Source organism: Chenopodium quinoa, unplaced genomic scaffold (assembly GCF_001683475.1).
Source record: "Chenopodium quinoa cultivar QQ74 unplaced genomic scaffold, ASM168347v1, whole genome shotgun sequence".
Taxonomy (NCBI): domain Eukaryota; kingdom Viridiplantae; phylum Streptophyta; class Magnoliopsida; order Caryophyllales; family Amaranthaceae; genus Chenopodium; species Chenopodium quinoa.
In genome coordinates this window covers 22,898,445-22,915,650 of record NW_018742204.1, presented here as the reverse complement: position 1 = coordinate 22,915,650, position 17,206 = coordinate 22,898,445, and the positions used below count along the sequence as shown (strand labels likewise).

The 17,206-nt window shown below is 33.7% G+C and overlaps 2 protein-coding genes and 1 pseudogene across 3 annotated transcripts; 2 read left to right on the top strand and 1 right to left on the bottom strand.

Annotated features, from left to right (window-relative positions):
• The first annotated feature begins 1,962 nt into the window (after nt 1-1,962).
• Nucleotides 1,963-9,642, top strand: LOC110724260 (annotated as a pseudogene).
• Nucleotides 9,643-9,788: 146 nt separating this feature from the next.
• On the top strand, nt 9,789-13,066 carry LOC110724251 (protein PIN-LIKES 3-like). 2 transcript variants are annotated; one of them, XM_021903675.1, is made up of 10 exons: nt 9,799-10,220; nt 10,331-10,410; nt 10,569-10,693; nt 10,778-10,896; nt 11,269-11,457; nt 11,602-11,694; nt 11,796-11,890; nt 12,122-12,174; nt 12,260-12,448; nt 12,629-13,066. In XM_021903675.1, exons 1-10 carry the CDS (start codon nt 10,083-10,085, stop codon nt 12,751-12,753), a joined length of 1,206 nt encoding a protein of 401 aa, XP_021759367.1. In that variant the 5' UTR covers nt 9,799-10,082; the 3' UTR covers nt 12,754-13,066. The 2 variants fall into 2 exon arrangements, with proteins under 2 accessions (XP_021759360.1, XP_021759367.1); XM_021903668.1 differs by having other exon boundaries at nt 9,789-10,220; nt 10,569-10,896.
• Nucleotides 13,067-13,201: 135 nt separating this feature from the next.
• Nucleotides 13,202-16,869, bottom strand: LOC110724266 (diacylglycerol O-acyltransferase 2-like). Its single transcript, XM_021903691.1, has 9 exons — nt 16,496-16,869; nt 16,317-16,391; nt 16,143-16,228; nt 15,535-15,641; nt 15,301-15,456; nt 15,032-15,118; nt 14,799-14,896; nt 13,866-13,953; nt 13,202-13,447 (listed from the first exon to the last, which is right to left on the bottom strand). Exons 1-9 carry the CDS (start codon nt 16,687-16,689, stop codon nt 13,346-13,348), a joined length of 993 nt encoding a protein of 330 aa, XP_021759383.1. The 5' UTR covers nt 16,690-16,869; the 3' UTR covers nt 13,202-13,345.
• Nucleotides 16,870-17,206: the final 337 nt, after the last annotated feature.

Here is a 17,206-nt window from a genome sequence, read left to right as displayed (position 1 = left end):
CTACCTTAGGTAGTAATATGAGATAGAGAGAATAAATAATTGCAAGTTTTAATACAAACATGATCTTTCGATTAAAAAGATAGATAAATAAATGTTCTAAGATGCCACTGGGCCGGACCGGTCCTGCCCGGCATGGCCCAACACGAAAAAAACGGCACGACACGGACAAGAAAAAGCGGTGCACGATATGACACTCTGTGTGTGGGCCGTGGGTTGGGCCTTTATTTGGGAGAAGTACGATAAGACCCGACACGACTGGGCCCGACACAAAAAAAATGCTAAAATCAATGCAATTTAATTTTGCTTTAGCATGCAAGCCTGACACGATGACATGTGGGTCTGGGCTATGCATGGGCCAACCTTTTTGCAAACTTCGGCCTGGCCCGGCAGGACACAAAACTCATGGGCCGAGTTATGGGTCGGGCCTAACTAATCTTAAAACACGTGGTCTATCACAAGTACGGGTGCTTATCGAGCGAGTCGATCACGAGCACGAGCCGAGGGGTGCTCGATTCAACTCGAAAACTTTTTACATGTGCTCAACTCGTGCTTGTCAAAGTTTCGAGCAAATAAAACCTGCTCGACTCGTGCTCGTTAAAGTTTCGAGTCGAGTCAAGTAGCTCACGATTGGCTCGTTAAAATTTTGGTCCTTCTATTATCATATGCCTTTATTTATTTTTTGTTCAATTTATATTGCTTTCCTTATTATATATTGATATTATTAAACATTTACTCTTTCTTTTTTTATGATAAAAATTAAGTCTTAATAAGTGTCAAATTTGTTTAAAGATAGTAACTTTGTTTGTAAATTTTATAGTTATAATATTATCAAGTTGCTCACAAGCTTATCGAGTCGAGTTAGAGCTTGCTCAACTCGTGCTCGTTAACATCTCGAGTCGAGTCGAATTCGAGTCGAGCTAACTCGAGTCGAGTTTTAACCGAGCGTTGACCGAGTCAAATACGAGTTGCTCAACTGAATATGAGTATGTGAGTAGCTTTTTTGACACGACCCAGAGCCATCTTTAATTACTTAAGCATGTATCTCCTTCCTTTTTTTTTCTACATTTCTTAGAATCTTAGTCGTCTTGACGTCTTCCTTACCAATCTAGAGGCTACCAAGAGTACCAACAACAATCTTTTGACGGGTGGTAACCTTTTTTCATAATAACCAAATGTCACTGAATATGAGTATGTGAGTAGCTTTTTTGACAGACAGAGTACCTGAATAGCTTAGTGTAAAAATTAAAATGACACCTAAACAATATTTAAAAATTGTCATCATCAACAAAATTTTAAACGTGGCAAGATTTACTCGGTCAAGGATTATTTGAGTTGTTCGAACAGGGGTCATTCGAGAGGTTAATCAGTCAGGGATTAATCGGTCAGGGGTTACTCGATCAGAAATAACTCGAATAACCCTTGACCGAATAACTCGAGTAACCCTAGCCACACAGAAAAAATCCCTCTTGATATTAAGAAACACATTAATATTAGACCCTAAACCAACAATGATGTTAGTAACAACGATTTTATATATCATAAGTGCTTAAAGTTACGGAATGTTATATAAATGGTGCAATTAGTACGTCCGATCTAAATGTTATTACATGTATTGAGAAATGGAAGAAGGGTAAAAGACATATCTAACATCAACTTTTTTCTGACTTATTAATCAATATGAGCGGCTGAGCACACAACAGAATGCCGCAACTTAAAGTTGAAAGAAAACTTTTTAGGTGTGATTCTTAACTCCAACATTACAATTCATTCAAGCACTAATAAAATTTCCGTCTTAGCTTAGCTTTCTACCACTTGATATAAGAACAAGCTAAGGCCCCTCATCTCTAGATGCTGTTGCCAATTACCATATAAAGTGAAGTATTAGTTAGTCATAAAATACTTGCATTGTAGAATACTTAAATTAATTATGACACTTTACAAAAGCTTTTGCCAAAAGATTGCATTATTTTTGCCTATATATATGTACGCAAGTGCATGCATGCTTCATAATTTTGTAGTTAGCAAATTCTCTAACACTTTGCTAACTTAACTTTTTTTCAAGAAAAAAAAGAAAGAAAGAAAGAAACAATGGGTTCTTTGTTTGATCTATTTTTTGTTGCATCAATGCCTATTTTGAAGGTTCTTTTGATCACTGTCTTAGGCTTGCTTCTTGCAATTAATCGTATCGACATTTTGGGAGAGACGGCTACACATCATCTTAACAAAGTTGTTCATCTTTCTTCTTAAGCATTATTTCTTCCCTCTTCCTCTTTTATATTAACATATGTTAGGTTTTATATAATTTTAGAGTCAAAGTATGTAAAGTTTTAAGTGTTAACTAATGAAGTCATAGCTCCTTTTCTTTTGTGTTTGCCTAGGTTGTGTTCTTTGTTTTTGGTCCTGCACTAGTTGGTAGCAACTTGGCTAAGACAGTCACCATCAAAACCTTTCTTACTTTGTGAGTAATATTCTCTTCTTGTTCCATAATACTAGTATTTGTTATTTCTCATTTACACCTTATTATATTTAACAAAGAGCGAGTGGTTAACAATAGTACTTATGTGTGTGTGCATGCATGCGTGTGCACACACTAGTTACAAATGTATTATAAATTGATGATATTTTTTCGTTTCGTGTATTATGGTAACAGATGGTTTATGTTAGTAAATATCCTCCTTACATTTGTATTGGGATCAGCAATGGGTTGGGTACTTGCTAAGTTTACAAAAGCTTCAAAGCACGTCAAAGGACTCATTTTGGCATCTTGTTCCGCTGGTAATTTTCGTTATTTTTCCCATCTCATTGTTGTTCCATTGATCTTTTGGCCTTATTATATACGGAGTACTACGTATAACCTTTCTCAACTATATCAGTTCGACGATAAATGAAATGAAATAATAAAATCAGTTTCTTCAAGAGCAATACCCAGTCAATTCCCCAAATAAACAAAATTTGTTTATCTGGGGTATAATTGTCTTTTCAAATACTAGTTTAAGGGTATATGCGTCTTTTTATGTACTAGTTGAGGGGTACATGTGTAATTTCCTCACCAAACAATAAAAACAAAAGGCAAACAGTAATTGAACAGTTCACCAAAAGTACTGAATAAATGACCCTGCTTTTTCAATATATTTATAAAAATGTCATCACATTAACAAAATTCGTTTATCTGGCAGATTAACTTGTATTTTCCCTTTCTTCAATTCGTATGTTGTTGTTCATTTATGTTAATGAGCTATTATAAAGTATCACTAGTCGTACTATGGGGGAGTCGGATTATAATAAAGCCTGCCTGATTTCCCTTAATAAAAAAAAAAGAAAAAAAAAGTTAAAGAGTACACAAGAGTTAATTTGAGTTAATTAGCATTCTACTAGTATTTGTTAACGATGCTTCTCCTTTCTTATTTTGATGGTTTAAGCTAGGGCTGAGCAAAATTATTCGAAAAACCGAAAATCCGAACCGTAACCGAACCGAAAATTAGGGTATCCGTTCCGATAATCATAACGGTTCGGGTACCCGATCCGATAATTTGTTATCGGGTACGGTTATCGGGTATCATTTTAAAATTAACGGTTACCCGATCCGTTCCGATAAGCAATTTTTTCTTTTTTTTTCGTACTTAAATCTATTTATTCAAAATCTAAACGATTATTTTACTTCGTAATCACTTCATAATTTAAATGATTAGTAATTATTAGTAATTTGATCATGATCATGTGGTGTTATTGCTAATTAGTGTTGAATGATATCATAATAACTATATTATAAAGTCTAAATTTTTATTATTGGATATCATATTGGGTACCCGATAACCGAACCGAAAATCCGGGTACCCGAAGTTCAGGTACCCGAACTTATTGGTTCGGGTAATGGATATCATTTTTAGTGTTATTGGTTATCGGGTACCCGAACCGATAGTGTTAACGGTACGGGTACCGTCCCATGCTCACCCCTAGTTTAAGCTCATATGTTGCACGATTTTATTCCACTTTATTTAAAAAACATGTATGGAGTAGGTATAATTACATTATTTATATTATCATTATTATCTGTTTAAAAATAAACTAGTCATAAATAGTTTAGAATGTTTGTTTCAAAAAGAAAAAAAAAAGTTTAGAATGAGAAAATTTTCATAATATGTTTAAATGTGTTAATCAATGACGCCAAAAATGACTTGTTTTGATAATAGACTATGAGTTATAGGTGTTTTTTTGCTTTACTTTCCCTATGCAACAAATTGACCATTGTGATATGGAAACTTTTAATTAATATAATTTATAGATTTTTGTAGGTTGTAATTTGAGTCTCTTTTTTCTCCACTACATATATAGTGTTAAATTTGAATATAAAATAATTAATAAGGGTATGTTCACATTTACTGAATTGAACTGATTGAAATTGAACTGAAATGAATTGAAATGAATATTTTTATGAGAGAAGGAAATTATTAGGGGCTGAATTGAATTGAACTAAACTGAATTGATTGGAGCTGAACTGAACTGAAATTAAGCTGAAGTGAATAGACCCTTAATTGCTACTCCCTCCGTTTTTAAATACTTGCTCCATTTCTCTTGGACACGCTTGCCGATGCTAATATTTGATCACTGATATCTTTAAGTATCAATAAGTATATAATTTAACAATTGAAAATTAATAATCTATTTATTGAGATGATTCTAATAAGTACCCACAAGACTATATTTTTTTTATGTATAAATCACAAACATTAGTCAAAGTAGGACAAATAAATAGTGCAAAAAAATAGAAATTGAGCAAGTATTTAAAAACGGATGGAGTATTTAAAAATGACAATTGACGATGGCATTCAAAATCTTTATCATCATACGTATGTATTCAATTTTGAAATAAAATTAATTGTTAGCCCACTGCAATCGCCCAACTTATGAAATTAACTAATTAAGCTATTATGCATTAGAGTATGCATCAGTGCATCACTCACAAAAGTCTCAAAAAGCAAGTCTATTTCATTCTACTTACGACCATCTAGTCATATTACTTTAATTTCCCATGAGAAAACATTTGGTATACTATTTTACTTTTTATTTGCTCCATTGAACATACATAGGAAGTACAAAGTACTAAAAGTTGTGTCAAACTTTATAGAAGGAGAAATTATTAGTATTTCCTACATACCCACATATTCTTATGATTCTACTCCTAGATTAGCTAATAAGCTTTTATTTTATTAGAACAATTTTTCTTTAAGTTTAACAATTGCCTACATAACATCTTCCTTTTATTTTTATTTGACATATTTATTTAAACATGTTTGCTGATTAACAATTAGTATTATATACACAATTAGAATATAATATATACAACAACGTAAATTTTTACAGAATATTGTAACACATAGTAACTAATTTGTAAAACTAAAACGTGTTAATTAAAAAGAAATGAAAGAAAATTTCTTTGAATATAGATTTTGGCCTAGTTTTCCAAGTGACAATTAACCTAAATTAAGCTTTTAACTATTTACTATTTTTACTGTACTACCTTTGCCACCGGACCCACAACCTTGTTGTGGCCACGGCTTCTTTCACCCTGTCCCCCACTGTCTAGTTAGTCATTAGCTGTAATTACCAATTAGTAGCCACATTCTCTTAATTTAATTGTGAGTTGATTGTAATTATTGTTGCTAATGACGCTAACCCTTAGCTCAACATTGACTAACAAAATCCATTATTCAAAAGCTATATGCAAGTATGCAACTTTTTTTTTCTTTTTTGGGTAGGTAAAGAGAAAGTTCTACTAGATGAAAATATTGGGACTAGGGTGTTCATCGGTCTAAAACCAGACCGGACTGAAGACCAAAAAATTGAATTTAAAGAACTAAAATCAGACCGATTAAGTTAGGACCGGACTCGGATCGGACCCATTTTAGAATTTTTATAAAAAAAATCTCCTAAATTTTGTATAATTTATGGGAAAAAAAATGAAAAACAATATTTTAACGTCTTTTTTTGTATGTTTAGTATAAAAAGGCTCGTATGAATAAAGTGTTCAAGCTTGGTAGGATAATTTTAATCATTATTAAAGGTTTTATGTATAATTCTAAGCAAAAAAACCGGTTTGGTCCAAGACCGGTTTTTTTATAGGATTTTGGACCGGACTGGAATGAAGACCGTAAAAACCAATTATTTCTCGACCCATAGACCGGATCGATTAATTTTGTCCGGTCCATTTTTCCGGTTCGGACTAAACTTTGAACACCCCTAATTGGGACTATTTATGGCTAATTCAGCTCTAATTAATTATTACTATTTCATGTGTCTTGAATTACGTAGACTATGACTATTATAATAGATTAATAGGTGTTCAAATAAATTAATGAACAAATCATATAATCATATATTGCTTAGCTAGATTTATTATACTCCCTCCGCCCACAATTATCTGCAACATTTGTCATAAATGGGTGCTCTCTATTATGTGCAACAATTTTTTATTTTTTCTCTTCTAGTAAATTTTAAAGTGTAAAAAGACCATCTTACCAAACTTAAACATATGGGACCACCTTTCTCTCTCCTATTTCCCACTCACTTTAACCCACTAATAAACTTAAACATATGGGACCACTTTCTCTTTCTTATTTCCCTCCTTTTTACAACTTAATTAAACCCACCTAAACTTAATTAAATTACACTAAAAGTTTTGCTTAGGAGTCCGCAAAGAGGACGTTTGGTGCAGATAATCGTGGGCGGAGGGAGTACGTGGTTCACTAAGGCTTGCCCCTGTTACTAACAATGTGTTAGGTACGCCTACAAACAATGAGAGATTAATACTACCTAGTAACTAAAGAGTTAATATAGAACTCGGTACTTCACATCAGCCCAAATATAGGCCAAAAGTAAAACCTTAACCTACATGGATTAACAAATATTGGAAGTAAGCATATTAACTTATTAAGGCATAATGACGATGAGAAAATATTATCCTTTTCGTGTGCATCCGATGCATCAGATCGATCACATGCTTAATTCCACGCCATATCATGTTGTTAATATTCGTATTGGATTTTGTTGCACGAATAAATGCTATTGAAATAATGTTGTGCATTACGCAAGCAATTTTAGAGGAAGTTTCATGCAACTAAATTTTACTGTCGATTGTGGTGGAAACAGGAAATCTAGGGAATATGCCTATCATCATCCTCCCTGCGATGTGCAAAGAGAAAGGCAGTCCTTTTGGAGCACCCGATGTTTGCGAGCGCTATGGTCTAGCCTATGCTTCACTTTCAATGGCAGTAATTTGCTACTTTTAGCTTATATGTTATTCCTTCCATTTCTAAAAACTACTACAAACTATAACGACTTATTATGAAATACAGGGAGTATAAGTGTGAAATGAAAAACAAACAAATTTACGTATCAGATACAAGAATTTTCATGTGGTTTATTTGAATCATGTAAAGTTCATATGAAACATTGTAGGTTACAAGTCATTCAAATTGTGTCACATACATATCTGATGTCTAGTATCGATGGACTTGTTATGATAAACTACTAATCAATATTTGGCGTGTTAGTAATGGCTTGGGTTAAGCTCATTGTGTATAATTTTCACAAAATTTCAGATTGGAACCGTATACTTTTGGCTATATGCCTACAACATAGTTCGAATCACTTCGAAAGAGGCCATAGCAAGTGCAGGTGTAATTGATGAAACGTTGGTGAATGTACAACCACAAGGAGAACCACCCTTACATTCTTCAGATGATTACGCTCTTGAAGATCCAGGCCTTTCCAACTCTTCTAAATCAATGGTGATATTAAGTTAAATTTTTATGTACAAATAACATATGTTTTTAATCTCCGTGCCAAATTTGTGTGAGAAATTAATATAAGACGAATTTGTGTTAACAGGTTAAATCATCTTCAAGGGTAAAGCAATGCTTAAGAATTATCTCCAAAGAGTTCAACCTTAAGGCAATTTTAGCACCTTCAACTATTGGAGCGGTATCAACGTCAAACAACAACCATTTATTGAAAAATATATACTACGTATATATTATTTCCTATTGAATATACTGAAGGAACTAATCCTTTTTTAAATTTATCCCTTATTATTTTGATGTAGATGGTTGGATTTTTTATTGGGACGATTGCTCCACTTCGTAAGCTGCTCATGGACAATACTCTTCATGTTGTTGGGGACACAAGTTTCATGATTGGGTATGTAATAAGCTATATAATAATAACTCATCCTGGATTCTTTAATAATCGCTACAATTTTACTTTCCACATTGCTACTTTAAGCAGTGGTTAAAGATGAGGAAGTCCCAATTTCTCATAGTTATGACATTTTCGTAAATAAACCAACAACTTTATTCAATTGTGGAGCCCACAATAATGAAAAAGTTGTTGATTTATTCACAAAAATGCTATACAAATTTCGTTTCTCAATATGAGAACCAGGGAATTTCCCGTCAAAGACTAATCTACTTCCTAGTCATTAGCTTAGCATAATTCCTACAGTTAAGTTTTAACTGTATCTCTTTTCAATTATGCTGCAATCCTCACAGAGATGCAGCCATCCCTTGTTCAATATTGATACTGGCGCCAACCTCCTGAGAGGTACTAATACTTGCACATCTCTTTTGCTTCACCACTCCACAATCTAGCTTTGCTAGTAATAAGTTTTTGATAATAAAGAAATGGGTTTCTTTATTTATCAGGTTTAAAGGGATCAGGAATTCGAGTTACAACAATTGTGGGAATAATAGCAGTTCGGTACATATTCCTACCCTTGTTGGGCATTCTTGTTGTTAAGGGTGCTGTACTAGCTGGGTTTGTGCAATCACATGATATATTCCTTCAGTTTGTTCTTCTGCTTCAGTTTGCCCTTCCTCCAGCAGTAAGCATCAGTAAGTATTATACAGTATCATAATCATCCTACCAAACTATTCTGTGGATTTAATTATTACAGAATCAACTAATACAACATGATTATGATTGGTTTATGTTAGTTTTCAGCATTTTTATGATTCAGTAACTAATGAATGATTTTGATGCTGATAACAGGTACAGTGACAGAGCTGTTTGGAGCAGGGCAGAATGAATGTTCAGTTATCATGCTATGGACTAATGTTTTGGCTCCGATAACACTCACTCTTTGGTGCACATTCTTCCTCTGGCTACTGGCTTAACAAGGCCGAACGATTCTTAGAACCAAATCTTTCTCATTAGACAACATCAGTGATCAGTGAAGGGCTAACAATGGGATTATGCAGACATGAAGACGTTGTCTTCAGAAATACGTCGTTTGTACTAGTACAGTAGGCAATTTATCTTTAGAAGATCAGATTTATTAGAATATAGATAGGAATTTGAAGAGAACTCCAGGTCTCCTGCAAACATTCTGGTTTTTACTTCACTATTTTGATGTAATTCCTTCTTAAGTCCAGTTGATCTAGTTTAACTGTCTCGCTAGGAAAAACTTAAGACCAAAGGTGTGAAAATTAGGTTTGTTAAAAATGTTGTCTTAACACTATTCCCATTTCAAGTTCCATCTGTTCCCAAAAATTCTTCCCAATTGAAATCTTAACACTATTCATAAGGTGAAAGAATTTTAAAGTTAGTTTGAATATATAAATTATAACATATTCATGTTAGAGCTTATTTGATTCGTTAGATCTTGATGAGTAGTTTATTAATACTCGTTATTTAATTATTTGATTCGTCTCATCAATGAATATATAGATTATAAATATTCAATCATTTGATTTGTTTCAATGAGTAGATTCTTAACATATTAACTTATGATTCAAGCACTAACAAATTTGCCATCTGACCGTTCTTCCACTTGATATAAGAACAAGGCCCCTCAATAGATGTTTCCAATTGCCATATAAAGTAGTTATAAAATACTTTTAGTGTATACTTAAATATCCCATTACCAATAGCTTTTGCCAAAAGACTAAACTGTTTTTGCTTCTATTACCTATATTATTATTATTGCAAGCAAGTGCATGCTTTACTAATAATTTTGTAGTTACCAAGAGTTAGAAAAGAGATATTCTAACACTTAGCTAATAACAAGTTTTTTTTGGGAAAAAAAAATGAGGTCTTTGTTTGATCTGTTTATTGTTGCTTCAATGCCTATTTTGAAGGTTCTTTTGATCACTGCCTTAGGCTCAATTCTTGCCATTAATCGTATCGACATCTTGGGAAAGACGGCCACACATCATCTGAACAAAGTTGTTCATCTTTCTTCTAAAGCATTTCTCCCCTCTTCCTCCTTTATAAATGTATATGTTAGGTTTTAGAGATGAACTCATAGCTTGTTTTCTTTTGTGTTTGCTTATAGCTTGTGTTTTTTGTTTTTGGTCCTGCACTGGTTGGTAGCAACTTGGCTAAGACAGTCGCCATAAAAAGCTTTCTTACTTTGTGAGTTATTTTCTCTCTTGTTCCACAATTTTTCCTATTTCTCGTTTACATCTATACAAGATTATTTTTGAACGGAGAGAGCTATCGATTAATAGCAGTACTTACATGTGCATGTTGTGATTATTTTTTTTCGTTTCGTATTAATTGCATGGTAATAGATGGTTCATGGTAGTAAACATCTTGCTTACATTTCTATTGGGGTCAGCAATGGGTTGGGTACTTGCTAAATTAACGAAAGCTCCAAAGCACATCAAAGGCCTCATTTTGGCATCTTGTTCTGCTGGTAATTTTTATAATTCATCCCATCTCTTTACTTTTATTTATGAAATACTAGTAGTTTTGGCATCTAATTTTACTGTAAAACCAGGAAATCTAGGGAATACCATCATCATTCTCCCTGCAATGTGCAAAGAGAAAGGCAGTCCATTTGGAGCACCTGATGTTTGTGAACGCTATGGTCTAGCTTATGCTTCACTTTCAATGGCGGTAAATTTCGACATCTAGCTTCTTTCACCTTCTACCAAACTTTCCCCAATTCATACTGAATGCTCTCCTTCCATTTTGGCATATCTAAATTTAATCCAAAATTATTGTGATTGTTATATGTATTTATTCAACTCTACATATCACTACTCCCGTCTATTTAAACTATTCAACTAACAGAACAAAGGGGAGTACATAACTCAAGACAAATACAAACTATTGCAACTAATGGAATAGAGAGTATATACAAACTGATACAAAATAAGAAAAACAAAATTATAAACAAAATTAATAGAAATACTAAACAATACTATAACTGTTAGTTGATAAGCAAATTAACAAGCTCATTTCTAATTAATTTTCTCAAAATTTCAGATTGGAACCGTGTACTTCTGGCTATATACTTACAACATAGTTCGGATCTCTTCGAAGGAGGCAACAGCGAGCACAAGTGTAACTGATGAAACATTAGTGAATGTACAACCCCAAGAAGAACCACCCTTGCATTCTTCAGATAACTATGCTCTTGAAGATCCACCTCTCTCACACTCTTCTAAATCAATGGTAAGATTCAGATGATAATTTTTTTTCTTTTCCTTTCCTTCATTCAAATTTTACATAGTTTTTCGTATACATTCAACATATGTTTTTAATCTCCTTGGTGAATTCGTGTTGAAAGTTAATTATAAGACGGGTTTATGTTAACAGGTTAAATTGTCTTCCAGGATAAAGCAGTGCTTAAGAATTATCTCCAAAGAGTTCAACCTTAAGGCAGTCTTGGCACCTTCAACTATTGGAGTGGTAATTTCATCAAATAATAACCATTTCTGTAAGATAATTTATATCCTAATGAATATAATACTGAGATACTATCCCTATCTATTCCCTTTATTTTGTTGTAGATGATTGGATTTTTTATTGGGACAATTTCTCCGCTTCGTAAACTGCTCATGGATAATACTCTTCATGTTGTTGGAGACACAAGTTTCATGATTGGGTATGTAATAACTAATAAGCTATGAATTCTCATTTCATCAGTCTATAAAATAAAACACATCCTCAATTCTTTAATAATCGCTAAAGTTTGACTTCAACATTGCAACTTCAGCCATTGGTTACAGACTAATTTGACTTTCAGATTGGCTTGGCATAGTTTTTACAATTAAGCTTTATCAGTATCTAGAACTGTAAACTCAATCTTGTCAATTATTTTGTAATCGACTCACAGAGATGCAGCCATCCCCTGTAAAACCTTGATACTCGGCGCCAACCTACAGAGAGGTACTTATTACTTAAACATCTCTTTTGCTTCACTGCTGCATATTTTAGGTTGCTGGTAAGTTTTTAACGAAATTTAAATTTTCAGGTTTAAGGGGATCAGGAATTCAAGTTGCAACAATTATGGGAATAGTAGCAGTTCGGTATCTATTTCTTCCTCTGCTGGGTGCTCTTATTGTTAAGGGTGCTGTTCAAGCTGGGTTTGTGCAATCGCACGATATATTCTTTCAGTTTGTTCTTCTGCTTCAGTACACCATGCCTCCAGCAGCTAGCATCAGTATGTACATCATTATCCAACCAAACTGCCCTTTGGAGTTAATTATTACAGATTCCAGTAATACAAAAAAATTATGATGGTCTATGTTAGTTTTCAGCATTTTTTTTTTTTTTTTTTTTTTTGGCACATGTTATATTTTTCAGTAACAAATGAATAATTTTGATTTGATGCTCATAACAGGTACAGTGACAGAGCTGTTTAAAGCAGGGCAGAATGAGTGTTCAGTTATCATGCTTTGGACAAATATTTTGGCTCCGATAACACTCACTCTTTGGTGCACATTCTTCCTCTGGCATCTGGCTTAACGACATTGAACGTTTCTTAGAACCAAATCTTTCTCACAAGACAACATTAGTGACTGGCTAACAATGGGATTATGTAGACATGAAGACATCATCTTCGGTTTTACGCTGTATGTACTAGTACGGTAAGCAATTTTTCTTAGAAAATGGGGATCAGATTTATCAGTTTTACTTCACTATTTTGATGGTTTCTTGCAAATAATTTGATTTTATTTCACTATTTTGATGTAATTCCTTTACAAGTATTCCCTTTGTATTCAACTGAAAATTTTAAGACCATAAAATGGAAATTACAATCATTTTGTTAAAAAATTTATACTTGCAACTTATTCACATTTTAACCAGTTATAATATGTAGATGTCATTTGGTATTTAGTACTACTGAAATTCGATAACACTTGTGCACATATATTTAAAAAAATAAAAATAAAAAAAAAATTCTTGACAGGAGTGAACAACACATAATAATGGCTTTAGCACAAATTAATGATACAATTATGGCATAATTCTAAAGGGCTGAAGATTACAACATCAGGGACATTTTTTGGCGTGTAATGTAATGTGTATATACAATTATACAGCACAATCAAAGGACTTAAAGAATTTTTAATTGGAGTTTGGCATGGCCAACCCTTTCTTTGTGCCTTTCAAACAAGTCTTGTAGCGCCTCAACGTACTGGCTATGAATTTCCGAAATCTACCAAAATGTGGAAGAAATATCTGTTAAAAAAGGGTGAAATCCACAAAGGAAATCCACATTTTTATAGCCAATCGCTTAGGACCAGGCACGTAAAAGGGACCGGAATGAGGAATCTAAGGAAGATCTATTACAGAACTCAGGCTATTGACCATTACTATAGCACCAAGTATTACTCGTACTTATGAGTGACTACATTAGTTCATTGCTTTGTATTACTGTTATTTGGATTCAACATGTGTGATTGTGTGGGAATTGCAAGCTAAAATTCAATATCAATCCAATGTGTTACCTAGCAAAGAGAGATTTCTTGTTGGGGGGGGGGGGGGGGGAGAACGTTTTTATAACGGCAGCAGTGAACAAAAGTAATTAAAAAAAAAAAGACATTGATGATTTTGGAACGCAATAGAACCCATACCTCTTCTGCAGTGGGCTGTGGATTTTGCTTAACATCTATTGGTCGACCAACCACCACATGCATTGGAACCCGATAAGGTAGAGGAGAACTGCAAGCACAATTAAAACTTGATTATGAGAAAGCAGAGGAAAATATTACACAGTGACAGATCTGGATATCAGCCAAATGTCCACAAGAAGATATTAAGCAATAAACAACATAATAATTCGTCATAGCTAGATCCCTCCTCAAAAATATAGACGTATCAGATTCTCAACTAAGGCCTTGTACTTTCCATTATCCTTACACCATTCCTAATTATAGTTCTCCTTTTGCACAGTTATCAAGATTGAATTCTGGCTGATACTTAACCATCCCTAACCATCAACATTGTCACATAATCCAGAAAGAAGCTGATCTAATTCTTTGTTTCATATCCCCAAAACATTATAGCTTTTGGGATTCTAGTAGAGCATTTTCCAGAGCTGTTATCCCAAATTCAAAACATGCTACTATGCTAAATTGCTAGTCTGCAATTCTGCAAGTGATACTATCCCAGGTCAACTAGCATAACTCTTAACAAACTTATATCTGTTCCACATCACTTATTTGGACTTTGTCATTCTCCGCTGTCACTAAAAGAAGCAAACAACATTTGACTTAAACTTGGGGATGTAAGTCCCCCTAATCCCTCTTTCATCATCGAGAATGCTGGGAAGTATAGATAATAGGATGTTGGTTTCCCACATAGAATTTCCTTCTATAGCTACAAAAGCAACCAAGGACACTTGCAGAAATTGTGAATCTGCAATGGAAGGAGACAAAGAAGTGCCACCCTGAACCACTTATAATTACCTTTTGGAGCCCAGGTAAGGGCCATTGACCAGAGAATTTTATCAACGAATACATAAATTTTCCATTAAACTAAGAAAATAAACAAAATTTAGAACTTACCCAAAAAGTCCCCAGAAAAATATAGGGGTGAATCTTATAGCTCTGGAGAATTGCAAGAACAATTCTCCACTGGGCTTCCACCATTTATAGGCTTGTGACTGCGAAAAAATGTAGACAAATAGACAATACATTACTACTTTATAACTCATTATAGACCATAAAATAATGTTCTTTCTTGTAAAACTTCAGCTGTAAATTTTAGCAGAGTACACAGTTAGTGAACAACACAGCACCTGACCAAAGCTGAAAACTGGAACCACTGGGGTGCCCATTTCCAAAGCTAGGCGAACAAATCCTTTCCTGTTCTTAAGAAAAATGACCTGAAACAACGAAAGTAGCCAAAGCTAAGCAATCACTAAAATCTAGCTAGCAACGATTGAGCCGGAAATGAAAAGGAGCAATACGAAGCTCATCAAGTTACTATAAGGAGAGAGTCCTCCTCCAATAGAATTTGGGCATGACAAGCAGACAACCACATAATACGTAGCATGCAGAACAATACCTCAGAGCCATGTTCCATATGAAATGTCTCTTGTACTCCACCAGGCACTATAATGCAACTATAACCTGAAGACAGGCAAGCTTTAAAATTCTTTCTAGTTGCCGGAGATAGGCCCAACCATGTCCATATATGCCTCAAAAATGGAGTGTAGAAAACCTACAAAATAGAACGAGATAAGACGCTGAAAAAAAAAAAGGCACAAGAAGGTGACAAAGTCAGAGGTGGAGGACTTACAGCAGAACTAGCAAGGACCTTAATCTTTGAGAAAGGCATAAAACCCGTGAGATCAGCAAGCGCAACAACACCAATCGGCAAAACCGAGTGTGGCTCATAGCCAAAAACTTCATATAGCATACGACATGACATTAAATTTGATGCCTTAAAAGGGCGAACTTTGTTGCACAAGCAATTGAACTCGGTCCAACAATACACAGCAAACAATGTGTCATAACAACCATAATCATTGAAAGTCAAACTTTCTCTTTTCAATATGAAATCCAATATCTATGCCATGCTTTTTAATACTACAAAATAACCTTGATTCTCAACATTTACAACAACTGAAAACAAAATAGGACATACAATTCCTAACTCCCTTAACAACTAGTATAGCACACATTTTTCGATACACGAATTTCCTCAATTAAACTATACTGATTAAATCCAAAATTAGTAAAACTTGACAAAATTGGAAATATTATCTCTATGCAAAAAATATTAAAACATATCTCATACAAATTCCATTTATTACATACAATTAATTATAAATTTTCAAGCAAAGTATGTTTTACTGCTTATTAATTAGCTCAAATAATGAGATAATAACATAAAAATGAAGTTACCATAAGCTCGATTTCGATCAAAGGCATTATAATCTTCGACATGAAGTGTAATCGGAAAATAACCACAAGCATGTTTACATATAAACCTGCAAAATGACCAAAAATTCATCAAATTCCACAAAATTCAAGCTCAAAATCTTAAATCTCAAATCGAAGCAAAAATCAACAATTTACCTAGCTAATTTCCGCCCAAATTTGTCCTTCTCATTGATCGGAATAAAAATTAATATCAACAACACACAGCAAACCCTAAAAATTCACAAAAACAAACACATAATCAATCCTAAATCAACTTCAAATTAAAAAAAAATAAAAAAAAAATAAAAAAATGAAGATAAGAGTAGAATACGAACGTTAAGGCTTTAGAAAGAGAGAGAAAGAGGAAAGAAGATAAAACAATGGCGACATTGAAATGAATAGCACCAAGCCAAATTGCGACGGCGAGAAACGTGTGAAACGTGGAGTCGCTTTTTCCGGTGAACGTCGTAATTTCCGACGAAGTAGATGAGGTGAGTGGTTTCTCTCTCTTCGTTTCTGACACCTCCATTATTACTCTCTTACTTGCAGAGTACAACTTTGATTTCTCTCTCTAAAAAATTGAATTGAATTAAATATAATTTATAAAATATTGAAAAGAAAAAAGGGTTGAACTTTTTTGGAAAAAATTGATTGAAAAATGTAGATGCAGAAAGTTCTAGGGAAGTGAAAATGAAAGAGGAAAGATAGATGTTTGTTTGTATTTATAGCGTTTGATGAGACGCAAACTAGTTTAGAATTTTATTAACGATCGATTCATGGATATGCCACGTTTTTGTTTTATTTGGATTTTGTTATACGTGACGTCTTTGCTCATTTGAAACACATTAAAAATAAAATAAAGCCTACGATTGCTTCTAAGTGTTTTATTGGATTAATCCGACTCAACCTAGCAAGGTGGGTTTCTTAAGAGATGAGGAGGATATGAAGAAAATAAGAAACCAACTAGTTGAATGTTGGTAGCTATGGGTGAAAGTTCGGTTTTCGGTTTAGTTTTTTACCCAAACCGAAATCGAACCATCACATTT

What these genes read in the sequence shown, in the direction of transcription:
- LOC110724251 (XM_021903668.1), top strand. Translation starts at nt 10,083, where the DNA reads ATGAGGTCTTTGTTTGATCTGTTTATTGTTGCTTCAATGCCTATTTTG. An exon ending in CCACACATCATCTGAACAAA is followed by an intron (nt 10,221 to 10,330) that starts GTTGTTCATCTT and finishes GTTTGCTTATAG; the next exon opens with CTTGTGTTTTTTGTTTTTGG. An exon ending in CACACTCTTCTAAATCAATG is followed by an intron (nt 11,458 to 11,601) that starts GTAAGATTCAGA and finishes TTATGTTAACAG; the next exon opens with GTTAAATTGTCTTCCAGGAT.
- LOC110724266 (XM_021903691.1), bottom strand. Translation starts at nt 16,689, where the DNA reads ATGGAGGTGTCAGAAACGAAGAGAGAGAAACCACTCACCTCATCTACT. An exon ending in TCTCTTTCTAAAGCCTTAAC is followed by an intron (nt 16,392 to 16,495) that starts GTTCGTATTCTA and finishes GTGAATTTTTAG; the next exon opens with GGTTTGCTGTGTGTTGTTGA. An exon ending in CAGTTTTCAGCTTTGGTCAG is followed by an intron (nt 14,897 to 15,031) that starts GTGCTGTGTTGT and finishes ATTTTTTCGCAG; the next exon opens with TCACAAGCCTATAAATGGTG.